The sequence below is a fragment of the Geotrypetes seraphini genome, chromosome 4, assembly GCF_902459505.1.
Source record: "Geotrypetes seraphini chromosome 4, aGeoSer1.1, whole genome shotgun sequence".
NCBI classification, from domain to species: Eukaryota; Metazoa; Chordata; class Amphibia; order Gymnophiona; family Dermophiidae; genus Geotrypetes; species Geotrypetes seraphini.
Window position 1 is genome coordinate 170373578 of NC_047087.1, and position 14064 is coordinate 170387641.

A 14064-nucleotide genomic window follows, 5' to 3' on the forward strand; every position below is an offset into this window, starting at 1 on the left:
TTAGCCTCGTTCTGCTGTCCTGACTACAAATGCATCTGGGGACACCTCGTTAGAAAGAAATCACACACACACACAAACGCACATGCAAATAGGCAAAAATATGTCTCTCTTGCTCTTTTCTTTATTCAGAGTACTGCATCCACCTTTTATAGCTTTTCACATGGGTCAGTTTTTTTTAGCATATGACTGTAGGAAAGACCATATATGGTAACAGGATACATAAAAGCAACTAGAAAAAGGAAGCAAACATAAGGGGAGGGGAAAATAGTGGGAAGTTTCAATTATGGCATATAATACTGTCCTGTCTAAGGTCTAGCAATGTTTCTTATCAAAACAAGAACTACAGAACACAATGGAGACACAGAGCTCAGAACACAAAAAGAAAAGGCCTTGTGGTTTTTTTCCTTGGAAAAATGTTAACTGTTTCAGCAGTTCCTTTTACATAAGCAAGAATAGAAAAACTTACAAAGAATATATGCCCCTTCAACGTTTACTTGATATAGATAATGAATGGTGAATTTGATGATAAAAGATAAAATAAGTGGTAGAAAGTAGATTTGTGACTATTACAAATAATGAAAAAATAATTGAGTAATTTCCTTTAGCCCTATTTACTATGGTCACTTTCAAGTTTGGTAGTAATTTTTTATAAAGATCCGTTTTTTGATTTTTATATTTTCAGAGCAGATCAGAGTTGTAGTTCGGGGAGTTCCTGTACCCCTCCTTCACATGTGTTTCTATATAGAGCTATAGCCTGCTTTGGTACAAACTGAAGAGGGCAGCAGAGCTCTCTGGTGAGATTTGCCTACTGGTTTTATATTTGCGGTATTTTAAATAAATTGAACTTGAACTAGAAGGAGGAGGTATTAAAAAGTTGGAGTGGATTCCTTCTTCATGGCTTGCAAGCATGTGGCAAATACCCCCTCTGTCCACAATGACACACCTATCTACTAGAAAATATATTAGCAAGTTTAGAACCTAATCTCTTTTTATTAAGCTAGGACAGGGGGCTGAAGATAGGCCTGGATCTGGTGACATCTGCAAAAATGCAGCATTATTATGAATTGGTTCCTCTGTTTCCCAGGTGCTTTGCAACTGCTGCATAGGCTGCTGCTTACCACAGAATCACAGGAAATCAACCCTATCAATTATTTACCCTGTGTGTATTAGAAATTCTGATGGCATTCTTCGTGTTTGCCACTTTAGACAACTGTCTTCCACCCTCTCAAGCTCCTGCTAACCTGTGTTACCATCTCCTATTTTCTCAACTGCTTGATCAGCACAGATAAAACCGATGAACTATGCAGGTCAAATGATGGGCTGCCATATTCAAGATAGCTTGGTTTTATTAGAAAGGCGATTTGTCTAATCTGAGCAGTTTCTTTGAATGACTAGAAAATTTAATCAGCGATATCTATATACTTTGATTTCAGCAAAACTTTTGATGTTGGGTGAGAGAAAGCCTGAAGTACAGATAACAAGGGGGTATGAAGGAAAACCAGAGGAGATAAAGGAAAGAAGAAGAAAGCCAGATATTTGATGAGGCATGGAGATGATAGAGAACCACAGGTAGTGGGGTAGAATTTGAGAGGGAGAATTATAGAGAGGTGGTGACTGAGAGAAGAGGAGAGCAAGTGAGGGCAGAATCTAGTGGTAGAAAATCAGAGAGAATTCTAGGAGGAACCTGAGAGTAGATGTGGATTTTGGATTTGATTTCTCTTCTTTCAAATTGGAGTTCATGCAAGTTAGATCCAGTTGATTGTAGGCCCTCTGGTTATGGTCCCTATCTAAGTTTATTCTTGGGGGATTGGAGGGTGAAATTACTTGCCCATTGTTCAGAAGAAAGTTGGTGAAAAAAGTTGAACATTAGCTTCCCTAGTTTCAGCCTTGTGTCTAGTGAAGTGGCCTGAAAACCTGGGGAACTGGGTTTGATTCCCATTGCAGCTCCTTGTGACTCTGGGCAAGTCATTTAACCCTCAAATGCCCCAGGTACAAAATAATTACCTGTATGTAATATGTAAACTGTTCTGATTGCAACCACAGAAAGACAGTATTTCATGTCCCATTCCTTGTCTCTTCCATTTTCCAAAAATTGTCTAGAAGATTCTTGTAGAGTCTATTGATTTTTGCTGAATATGAATTAAATCCTCCTGCAGTAACCTTCAAAGTAAAATAAATTTACAGTTTGGATAGTCTTATTGCATACTTATGCCTTGGGTTTTTTAATGTGATGGCCCTTTTTACTTTTCTGACATTTGGATATCTTTGTAGGTTTCTCTAAAGATTAGAAATTCACTTAGTCATTTAAATGAGTGACATCATTTTGTAGGGATACCGGATAGTTTATGATGTCTGGGGTCAAGGGTTGACTTGGGAGGGGGTTTTCCACGGTTGGAGAGCTTATTCTGGTTTTTGCACTGGGGGGTTAAGAGTACCAACCTCTCATGCCATTTGTTCTTTAGATTTCTGTTGTAGGTTTTCCTTCCTGTGGGGGGGGGGGAGTATTCTCTGGGTGCTGGAGGTATTGTTGTGGGGGATTTTGCTCAGTACATGGCTCTTCTTGTGGATGCTGTGTATTCTTTGTTGTTTGTTTACTGTCTCTTAATAAAAAATTGTTTCAATTAAATAAGTGACATCATGTGGCACTGACAGTATTTTTCCAGTGCTTTCCAGCAAAGACTTGAACATAAGAATTGTCATACTTGGACAGAACCGAAGGTCCATCAAGCCCAGTATCCTGTTTTCCAACAGTGTCCAACCCAGGTCCCAAGTAGTAAAACATTTTAAGCTGCTTATCCTAAGAATAAGCAGTGGATTTCCCCAAGCTGTCTCAATAATGACATATAAATTTCTCTTTTAGGAAATTATCCAAACCTTTTTTTAAACCCTGCTAAGCTAACTGATTTCACCACATTCTTCAGCAATGAACTCTAAAGTTTAATTACACATTATGTGAAGAAATGTTTTCTCTGGTTTGTTTTAAATCTACTACTTATTAGCTTCATCGCATGCTTCCCTAGTCCTAGTATTTTTGGAAAGAGTAAACAAGCAATTCACATCTACTCTTTCCACTCTACTCAGTATTTTTTAGACCTCTATCATGTCACACTTGAGCCATTTGTTCTCCAAGCTGAAGTTGCTTTAGCCTTTCTTCATAGGAAAGTTATCCCATCCTTTATATAATTTTTGTTGCCCTTCTCTGTACCATTTCTAATTCTGGTATATTTTTTCACACAGTATTCAAGGTGTGGCTATACCATAGATCGATACAGGATCATTATAACATTTTCATCTTTGTTTTCCATTCCTTTCCTGATAATTCCCAACATTCTATTTGCTTTCTTAGCTGCTGCTGCCGTCGCACATTAAGTTGAGGGTTTCAATGTATCCTCAACAAATGACACCTAGATCCTTTTCTTAGGTGGTGACTCCTAACGTGGAACCCTGTATCACGTAGCTATAGTTTGGATTCCTCTTTATCACATGCATCACTTTGCACTTGCTCACATTAAACGTCATCTGCCATTTTGTTGCCTAGTCTCACAAGGTCCTCTTGCAATTTTTCATAATCCTATTGTGATTTAACTTCCTGGTCTTGCAACCCAGATGCAACCTTAGAAGACCAGCGCAATCAGCAGGCAGGAAATGCTGCCAGTGAATATTTAAGGAGATACGCTTGGGGGGGAGCTGTGTGCACGGTAGGGTAGAATGCAGAGGGAAGCACTAGGTGTAAGCTACGGATAACTGAAACCGCGAATAAAGAATCCAAAGATATGGAGCACTCCTGTACATGTCTGAGATCATAAGCAAGCTATTTAAAATCTGACAGTGTGGGCCTTCAAGACTCTTATGCCTTTTTACTAGAAAGAAGATTATCAAGGTAGGAACCTAATCTTCCCTTCTAATACAAAAGACATATGAGTCTTGAACCAGTGAGAAGTACCAAATCAGTCCCTGAGTCTAGGGTTGGACAGATGAGCAAACAAAAATTTGGCTGATTTAAATGTTTAGCAATAAAAGTTTGTTACTACATTACATTACATTAGTGATTTCTATTCTGCCATTACCTTGCGGTTATGTTGAATTTTTGAAATTCATGTGTACAATTTTGTTATAATCTTTAAGGTTATTTTAAACATAAGTGGAATATCAGATTTTCTAAATATTAAACCTATTTTTATTATTATGAAAGATATACAGTTTATTATCTATTACATTATATTGATGTCTTCTATCCCGCCAATACCTTTCAGTTCTAGGTGGTTTGCAACAAGAAATTAGCCTGGGCATTCCCAGGGAGATTACAAGGTTGATAGCTATAGTATGCGTCGGGTTCTGGGAATGGTTGATACGATTTGGTTAGATCATTTGACAAATTTCTTGAATAGTATGGTTTTCAGTTCTTTCCTGAATGTTTTATAGTTGTGCGTCATGGTCAGCAGATTTGAGAGGTAGTGGTCTATTTTTACTGCTCTGGTGGCTAGTAGACCGTCATATTTTTTTGCTTTGCATGCCTTTGATTGGGGGTGGGTAAAGTGTGCTTGAGTTCACCTTGGTCTGGATGTGTTTTTCCTGATTAGGCGGTTGTTCAGATAGCCTGGTCCATTTCCATTTAGGACTTTGAATAGGATGCAGTAGAACTTGTGTTGTATGCGTACTTGTACTGGGAGCCAGTGTGAGTCTTGGAAAGCTGAGGTAATGTGCTCGTATTTTTTCAGCGAGTATATTAGTCTTAGGGCTGTATTTTGGACTGTTTGTAATTGTTTTAGCATGTTGGCGGGGTATGACAGGTAAAGTATATTACAGTAGTCCAGGAGTCCTAGGATTAGAGTTTGTACTATGAGTTTGAATTGTTTGTTGTTGAAGTATTTTCGGACTTGTCTTAAGTTTCACATGTTTGCGAATGCCTTCTGAACCATTTTGCTGATTTGAAGTTGCATAGTGCAGCCTTTGTCTGTCATTATTCCCAGCAGTTTTATGTTGGGTTGTAACGGATATGTGATAGAGTTTATTTCTAGGTTTGTTATGGTTGGGGTTTTGTTTCTTTCTAGAAATAAGAATTTGGTTTTGTATTGGTTCAGTTTTAATTTGTGGTCTTTCATCCATTTTGACACGGTTTCTAGTGCAATTTGTAGTTTGTTTGTTATGTTGGGGGTGGTTTGGTCGAAAGGCAGGAGGATGGTGATATCTTCTGCGTAGCTGTATGACGTTATACCTAGTTTGTCTAAGCATGTGCCAAGTGTGGCTATGTAAAGGTTGAAGAGTGTTATCCCAGGACAAGCAGGCAGGTATTCTCACTAGTGGGGTGATGTCATCCGACAGAGCCCCGATACGGACGTCTCACAAGCATGTCTTGCTTGAAGAAACTCAGAAGTTTTGAGATGCCCGCACCGCGCATGCGCCAGTGCCTTCCCGCCCGATGGACCGGGCGTGTCTCCTCAGTTCTTTTTCTTCCGCGGAGCTGAGAAGTTTACTTCAATTCTGCGCCCATTGAATCTGTTTTTTTGCCTTCTATTTTGCCGCGGGTTGGGTTCTTTTGGCTCTCCCGTGCATTTATTTCTTTCTTTGATTTCTTTTTTCAAAAAAAAAAAAAAAAATTTTCCTTCCGACACCGGGTCGGCCGCGTGGCTGGGGCCCCGCGCCTTCGACCTTGCGGCAGAGATTTTCCGGCCTATGTCCCGGCCGATCACTGGTTTTAAAAAGTGTAGCAAGTGCCAGCGCGCAATTTCGCTCACGGACCCGCATCGACGCTGCCTACAGTGTCTGGGTCTGGATCACTTTCCGAAATCGTGCCAGCCTTGCTCCACTCTGACGGCGCGTGCGTTCAAGCGCCGCTGTCAGCTGTGGGAGTCCATGTTCAAGATGGAAGCTTCGTTGGATCCTCCGGCTTCGACATCGACTGGTGCTTCGACTCCGTCGGCGAAGACCTCTGCTTCCCCGGCTGCTTCGGGCCTTTTGAAACCAGCGTCGTTCACGCCGGTTTCGGCCTCTACCTCTGCGCCGGTGCCTTCCTCCGTCTCCTCGGAACAGGTATCGACTCCTACAGTTCCACCGGTGGTGCTTAAAGTGCCGAAGGCTGGCAAGCAGAAGCACGCTGCACCGAAAGAGCGCGGAGACCGTGCGGAAGGGCCCCCTTTTGGTGCGGATCCCTCCATATCGGCTTCGTTGCGGTCCCTTCTGGAGGCTCAGTTTGTGGAACTCATGACCACCATGGGACCCCGGCTGATTGCCTCGATCCAGGGTGACCTCCCAGTTCCGGTCCCGAGGGGCGGGCCGCCCCCTCCTCCACCGCACCGCACGACCTCGTTGCTCGGCGAGGAGGAGCGGCGGGCGGTGTCCATCTCGAGGCGGTCCTCGGTTGGTGCCATGCCTCCCTTGGAACCGATTCCCTCGAGAAAGGCCTCCCTTAGTGATATGCCTCCCTTGGAGCCTATCCCCTCGAGGAAAGCTTCACTTGGCGAATTGCCTCCCTTGGAGCCTATTACCCCGCCCCCATGACACAGTGTGGCGTCCACCTTCGAGACCTCCCAGTCCTGGGCATAGCAGGAAGCAGGACGAGTTCTTCCGAACCCCCTATCAGACCTGGGCGGCTTCTGGGGAGGCTCCGACTCTTCCGCCTCTCCAATCGACGACCTCGAGTCCGATCTGCTCCCTGGAGGCTCCTGGGGACCAGTATTCTCATAGACGGGCTCGATCACCTTCCAGGCATCGAGAGGTGCATCGATCCAGACACTTCTCGAGGCATTCCTCTCGGCACTCGACCGTCTCACTCCAGAAGAAATTGCCTCGGATGGGGTATGCTGCTTCAGCTGGGTCTCCTCCTCCGGGGCCGGAGTTCGAGGACCCCGAGGTTTTTTACTCGCCCTGCTGTTCCCAGGCCTCTGTGGAGCCCGAAGCCTCGTCTTCTTCTAGCCCTTCTCGAAGACCGGCGTTGGCGGACCAACTGTCTTTTTCTTCGTTTCTCAGACAGATGGCGGATGACATGGACATTACCCTTGATGCTGGGTCTCGATACTCCAAGGAGTACCTCGATACCATGCACTTGCTTCGTCTTCCGGCCGAGTCCTTGCGCCTACCTCTGCATAAGCTCCTCGACCAGACCTTCATGAGGTGCTTTGAGTCTCCATACTCTATTCCTGCGGTCCCTGGAAAATTGGATGCTCGATACCGCACGGTGCATCATAAGGGCTTCGAGGGACCTCAGCTTTCTCATCAGTCCCTCCTGGTCGAATCCTCGCTCAAGCGGTCTCATCCTGGCCAGGTGTATGCTTCGGTGCCTCCAGGCCGCGAGGGCAGGACCATGGATAAGTTTGGACGACGCATCTATCAGAATTCTATGATGGCGTCCCGAGTCCTGAATTACAATTTCTACTTTGCCACCTACTTGGAATTTTTTCTGCCTGTGCTTCAGAAATTCACGCCCTACATCGAGTCACAGGCTCGGTTTGAGTTTGAGGAGGTGGTTGCTTCGCTGTCCCAGCTTCGTCTTCAGTTGATGCAGTCTGCCTATGATGCTTTCGAGCTCTCGGCCCGAGCAGCGGCCTGCTCTGTGGCGATGCGCCGTTTGGCCTGGTTGCGGACATGGACCCAAATCTTCAGGACCGCCTGGCAAACGTCCCGTGTGCTGGGGCGGATCTTTTTGACGAATCCATCGAGACAGTCACGAAGAAATTGTCTGATCATGAAAAGTCCTTCCAGTCCATCCTTAGGCCGAAGCCTAAGCCTCAACAGTCTCGACCCTCTCGACCGCCGTTGATCTATCAGCAGCGTTATCAGCCGAGGCAAGCTCCACCTGCGAGGCAACCTGCGAAGCGGCAGCCTCCTCAGAAAGGACAGCAAAAGTCTCAGCCGGCCGGCTGCTGTCCCTAAGGCTCCTCAGCTCGGCCTCCCTCTGCCAGGAAGCTCTCAGAGTCTGGGATTGGGCGGTTCGCCACAATGTCTTCCTCAAAGCTGTCCACATTCAGGGGAAAGACAATGTCTTGGCGGACAACCTGAGTCATCTTCTCCAGCCTCATGAATGGACACTCCATTCCGAGCCCCTTCATCAGATATTTGCACAGTGGGGGGCGCCTCAGATAGACTCTTTGCGGCTCCCCACAACTTCAAGCTGCCTCGATTCTGCTCCAGGATCTACACTCCTCATCGTCTCGAGGCAGATGCCTTTCTGCTGGATTGGGGGAATCGCTTTCTGTATGCGTTTCCTCCCTTTCCCCTCATTCAAAAGACTCTGGTCAAGCTGAAGTCCGACCATGCCACCATGATTCTGATCGCTCCTCGGTGGCCCAGACAGCCTTGGTTCTCTCTTCTACTTCAACTCAGCAGCAGGGACCCATTCCTTCTTCCAGTGTTTCCTTCACTGCTTACTCCGCATCAGGGATCTCTGCTTCATCCCAATCTGCAGTCTCTCCACCTGACAGCTTGGTTCCTCTCAACGTAACTCCTCACCAGTTTTCCCAGGCGGTGAGGGATGTCTTGGAGGCTTCCAGGAAGCCTGCTACTCGTCAATGCTACTCCCAAAAATGGACTAGATTTTCTTCATGGTGTGTTTCCAATTCTAAGGAGCCTCAGCGAGCCTCCCTATCCTCGGTATTGGACTATCTTCTACACCTGTCTCAGTCTGGTCTCAAGTCGACATCCATACGAGTCCACCTGAGTGCTATTGCGGCTTTCCATCAGCCTCTGCAAGGGAAACCTCTCTCTGCTCATCCTGTGGTTTCCAGATTTATGAAAGGACTTTTTCATGTCAATCCTCCTCTCAAACCTCCTCCAGTGGTTTGGGATCTCAATGTTGTCCTTTCTCAGCTTATGAAACCTCCTTTTGAGCCTCTCAACAAGGCTCCTCTAAAGTTTCTCACTTGGAAATTGGTTTTTCTAGTGGCACTCACATCTGCTCGCAGGGTCAGTGAGCTTCAGGCCTTGGTGGCGGACCCACCTTTCACAGTCTTCCATCATGACAAGGTGGTCCTCCGCACTCATCCGAAATTCCTGCCTAAAGTGGTCTCTGAATTTCATCTCAACCAATCCATTGTACTTCCAGTGTTTTTTCCAAAGCCTCATTCTCATCCTGGAGAATCAGCTCTGCATACTCTGGACTGTAAACGTGCTTTGGCTTTCTACTTGGATCGCACCAAACCACACAGAACTGCTCCTCAACTTTTCGTCTCCTTTGATCCAAACAAGTTGGGACGTCCTGTATCGAAGCGCACCATCTCCAACTGGATGGCGGCTTGTATCTCTTTCTGCTATGCCCAGGCTGGGTTACCCCTTCCCTGTAAGGTCACAGCCCATAAGGTCAGAGCAATGGCAGCCTCTGTAGCCTTCCTCAGATCGACACCGATTGAGGAGATTTGTAAGGCTGCCACTTGGTCCTCGGTTCATACTTTCACCTCTCATTATTGTCTGGATACTTTCTCCAGACGGGATGGGCAGTTTGGCCAAACAGTGTTACAAAATTTATTCTCCTAAGTTGCCAACTCTCCCACCATCCCATTGAGATTAGCTTGGAGGTCACCCACTAGTGAGAATACCTGCCTGCTTGTCCTGGGATAAAGCAATGTTACTTACCGTAACAGTTGTTATCCAGGGACAGCAGGCAGCTATTCTCACGTCCCACCCACCTCCCCTGGGCTGGCTTCTCTGCTAGCTATCTGAACTGAGGAGACACGCCCAGACCATCGGGCGGGAAGGCACTGGCGCATGCGCGGTGCGGGCATCTCGAAACTTCTGAGTTTCTTCAAGCAAGACATGCTTGTGAGACGTCCGTATCGGGGCTCTGTCGGATGACATCACCCCACTAGTGAGAATAGCTGCCTGCTGTCCCTGGAAAACAACTGTTACGGTAAGTAACATTGCTTTAGTGATAGTGGGGAACCTTGGGGGACTCCACATGGGTTGTTCCAGGATTCTGATTGTTCATTGTTTGCTTTTACTCTGTATCTTCTTGAGCGGAGGAATCCTTCAAACCAATTGTAGACTTTACCTGTAATTCCTATTGCCTCCAGTGTTTGTAGTAGGATGTCGTGATCTACTAGGTCGAATGCCGCTGTGAGATCAAGTTGTATGATTAGCATTTTCTTGCCTTTGCTTAGGTGTTGTTTGGCTGTGTCTAGGAGAGACTAGTAGTGTTTTCTTAGAAACAGCAATTCTAGGCTTGATGGGGCAAAAAAATAACTGGATTGATCTTTTAAGGGCCTTGTTGCCATTTTATCTGAAGCAAACCAGTTCTTACAATCCAAGCTGATTAGCAGGTTGCCTTGGGAAATTGTTGGAAGATTCATTGATTAAGGTGTTACCTTGAAAATTTTGGTCAAATTTAGGATGCATATATCTTCTTATGATAACATTTAGTTTAAGGTAGATAGATAAGGTTTGTAGGGACTGATAGCACAGCTGGCCTAAGGGTGTCTAGTATTCTAGGCAGACCTTCAGCTATGCCCTACCTCCCCGCAGGGCAGATAAAAGCCTAATCCCACTGCCCATAGTCCAGCATTTCTCCCACTTCTTGACTTTCACTTACAGAGTCTGCTCCCTTTACTGCTATCACAACCCCTTACATCTATCCTTAAGTACTAGAAAGTGGCGTGGAGTGTACAGGTGCATGCTCAAGGTCAGTAGACCTTGAGTTCTCACTTATGCTCAGAGGTCTGTACCATGTATTCTACTTTTAAGATCTTCAGGGCAGCCCAGCAGAAGTAAAATGGCAGCAGTGGAGGAAGGGAAGGAGCAGATCCTGCATTGCTGCCCCAGACTCTGCCACTCTAGGTAAGTGCATAAGCCACCTAGTGGTAGGGCAGATTCTGCCTAAACCCCAAATAGCAGCAGACAGGACAAAGCTGCTACTCTCAGTGAGACAGAGAGAGAGAGAATTGGCTGAATAGTACAAAAGATAAGAATTGAAAATAGCAGGGTGAACAGAATGAGAAGGCCTAAAAAGAGGGAAAGAAGAAAAACACCACTGTCATATTGTGTACTCTGTGGTCCACCAGCTGCTAGTTGTTTTCAAAATTTAGATATGTAGTTCTTTGATGGTAGTTTATCTCTTTACCATATGACTTCTCTTCTTCCCAGGCAAGACACACTCTTCTCTACGCTGTGTTATGATGGAGCTAACCAGCAGCCACATAGCAGAATCAGACGGTGACCTAACCTGTTCTTGTTATCCTGTCCAAACATTCAATGCTGGCCCAACCTGTAAGCTTCTCACCAAGAATGCTATCTTTGAGAGTCCTGATAAAGATGGCAATATTCTTGTTTGTGCTGGGGATGAAGCTTCCAACTCTGCCATGGTAAGTTTTATTACTTACAAGATGAACCTCTTTGGACACAATGTGGGGTTCAGAGAGAGATTAATACCAAACCTATTTTCTGGGATGGGTTGATCAATAGAAGCTAAAGATGCTAATCTACAATAATACTGAACAATTAAGTGGCAAGGTTATTGTATATATAGGTTTGGGAACTTTCTTGAGATCTGGTCTTAGAAGATCTAAGTTCATGTTCAATCTTTGAAAACAAGCAATTTAGTGTAGTTAAATTTGCCTTTTGTCCCAAACAAGCCCTATACCAGCAGATGGAAACAGAATAAAAGCTTGTAAGCTCCACCATACAGAGGGCACTGCCTCATGTTTCTCAGTATTTCTGTCTGCAGGGGATGGTAGACAGTCATGCCATACTCTAGTGGGGTAAGTACCTGTTGTAGAATCCTTGGACCTAGTTTAAAAACTGTTGATTCAGTTGACATCAGTCACAGAAGAAGCAAGCTCCCTGAGGAATACATGTCATTTCTTTATTTTCAACTAAGTCCAACAGAGACAGTTTTGCATTATATAAGAAAAGAAAATTAGGGCTGTTCATCTCTTCTCACTCCTCTTTGCTTCTCTCAATGCTTATCCAATCTAAACAGTACTTCAAATATCTCCTCTTTGTTTCTCCATAGAGGTCTCTTCTCCCCTTCCTCTCCTCCTCCTGCTTAATGTCCCCTTCTCCTTTCTCCTGTTTGCTTAACACCCAAATTGTACGTCGCCTTGAAATTATTTAGACATAGAGCGACTCACAAATTGTAGATTAAATTAGATGATTAATCATAATTAAAAAGCACCTCTTGTATAGTGCAATATAGAGATCGCAAATGTAAATTCTCAAAATTGACACACTGTGTATACTCAAATATAAATCAATCCAAGTATAAGACAAAGTACCCTTTTTCCCTAAAAAAAGGAGGAAAAAAGTTTGATTTGAATATAAGATGGGGGGGTTAATATTCATGTGCCTTGACAGGATCTGTGTTCTGTCCCCCCTTCCCTCACTCCCTCCCTCCCCTTCAAGGTTCTACACTCAGTCTCTCTCCCGCCCTGCTAGGCTCTCCACCCTATCCCCCCACCCTCCCTTCTTGCCAAGCTCTGCACCCAACCTCCCTCCCTACCCTTTGTTGCCCCTTTCTCTCGATGTCCTGCAGACCTCCACCAGGCCTACCATATGACCTGGTGGGCTGGAATTGTAGGGATCCATCCCATCTCCTGTCCTGGCCAACTCTGCTAATTTTTTTACCTCCCTTCCGCCTCCCTCTGCATACATTTTGAATCCTTGGTGGTCCAGCGGTGTATCGGACAGGAGCGAGCTGTCAGTTTTTTCTTCGACTGTTGCTGTCAGGTTGCTGCTTTCCCCTTCTTTAAAAAAAAAAAAAAAAAAGAACAGAATATTAACTTGTTTAGATATAATTACTTAGTATTTCTTTATCCCCTTAGCACTTAGCTCAATGCTGGCGTTGGCGTCTAGTACGCGTGACAATTTAGTTCTATTCCGCGAGTTAATGCCCTGGCGCGGCTTGGTAAGAGGAACCCAAATGTATACTTTACATAACAATACATAATTAACAACATGAATTTGATAATTAACCATCTAAATTACTTTAATGTTTCACATATACACATATATATGTTTATATATATATATATATATATATATAATCAAAAGTATTTAGGCCAAGTGTACTGATATAATGTTAATGAGTCTTTATAGCATGATTTAGTTTAGGTATATTTGACTCAGTTTGTGAATTTTGATCCCTTGAAAATTTCTAACGTGTCAATATTATGAGGATCTTTATTTAATATATTTACTTCTCTATTACTTCAAAAACTGTGTAATATGCTGTGAGGGTGCCTGCTTTTTGTGGCTTGCTCACTCCTTTTTCTCTCTCTCCTAAAATGTAGCATCACCTGTTTAGCACCACAGGTGTCTACACTTCCAGTACATATAAGGTGATACGCTACTTCTTATTTGTACCTCTCATCTGTAACCATTTTTCCAATGAGCATCAATTTATTTTGTTTGTTTTTTTTTTACTTACAATACTGATGACGACTCTCATGTATTATTGTTCACGTGACTCTTAAATTAATTTCACTGAATGTCAAGGGTCTAAATAATGTCATAAAACGGAAAAAAAATATTGTCATACTTAAATTCCAAACATCCAGACATAATTCTGTTACAAGAAACTCATCTCAATGCTTTTGAGGCTGCTAAAGTAAAAGTCAAATGGGCTCATCAGCCTTTTTTCTCTGCTGCTGTTGGTATTAAAAATGGAGTAATCATTTTAGTTAAAAATCAACCTGATATCACAATACTATCTATAACTAATGATGATCATGGTAGGTGTAGAAGGATTTATGGTTCACTTAGCAGTATTATAAACACGTTACGTCTCTGTTAAGTGGTCTAGAGAAAACCATAACCTCTTATTCAAGTCCAAATATCATGGTCTAATTATACGACACAAAACCCAGGCTAATGAGAAATATCTTTATTATGAAAATAGAAAAATATAATTCACAAGCCAGCTGCAGAATCTAAGTATTGTTCAAAATATCTAATTACACAAATGAAACTCAGTACATGATTGTCACAATCTAATGGTTAGACAATTAAGTAAAACTTCTTGTTACACACACACACTATTCCTTATAATAATAATCCCTGATTAGCAAATGATTATATTATCATCCAGGTAACTTTTCAACCCTTTACCTTTCACAATTGATTCCTATCTAATTCCCAAGCTAA

General features: G+C 43.7%; 1 protein-coding gene across 6 annotated transcripts in view; it reads left to right on the forward strand.

Annotated features, from left to right (window-relative positions):
* Nucleotides 1-14064, forward strand: part of RFWD3 (ring finger and WD repeat domain 3) — a 395707-nt gene that overhangs the window by 357866 nt on the left and 23777 nt on the right. For all 6 annotated transcript variants that reach the window (XM_033942519.1, XM_033942524.1, XM_033942520.1 and 3 more), the window contains one exon: nucleotides 11068-11285. In XM_033942519.1, the coding sequence (XP_033798410.1) occupies nucleotides 11068-11285 (218 nt within the window). The remainder of the gene's footprint in view (nucleotides 1-11067; nucleotides 11286-14064) is intronic.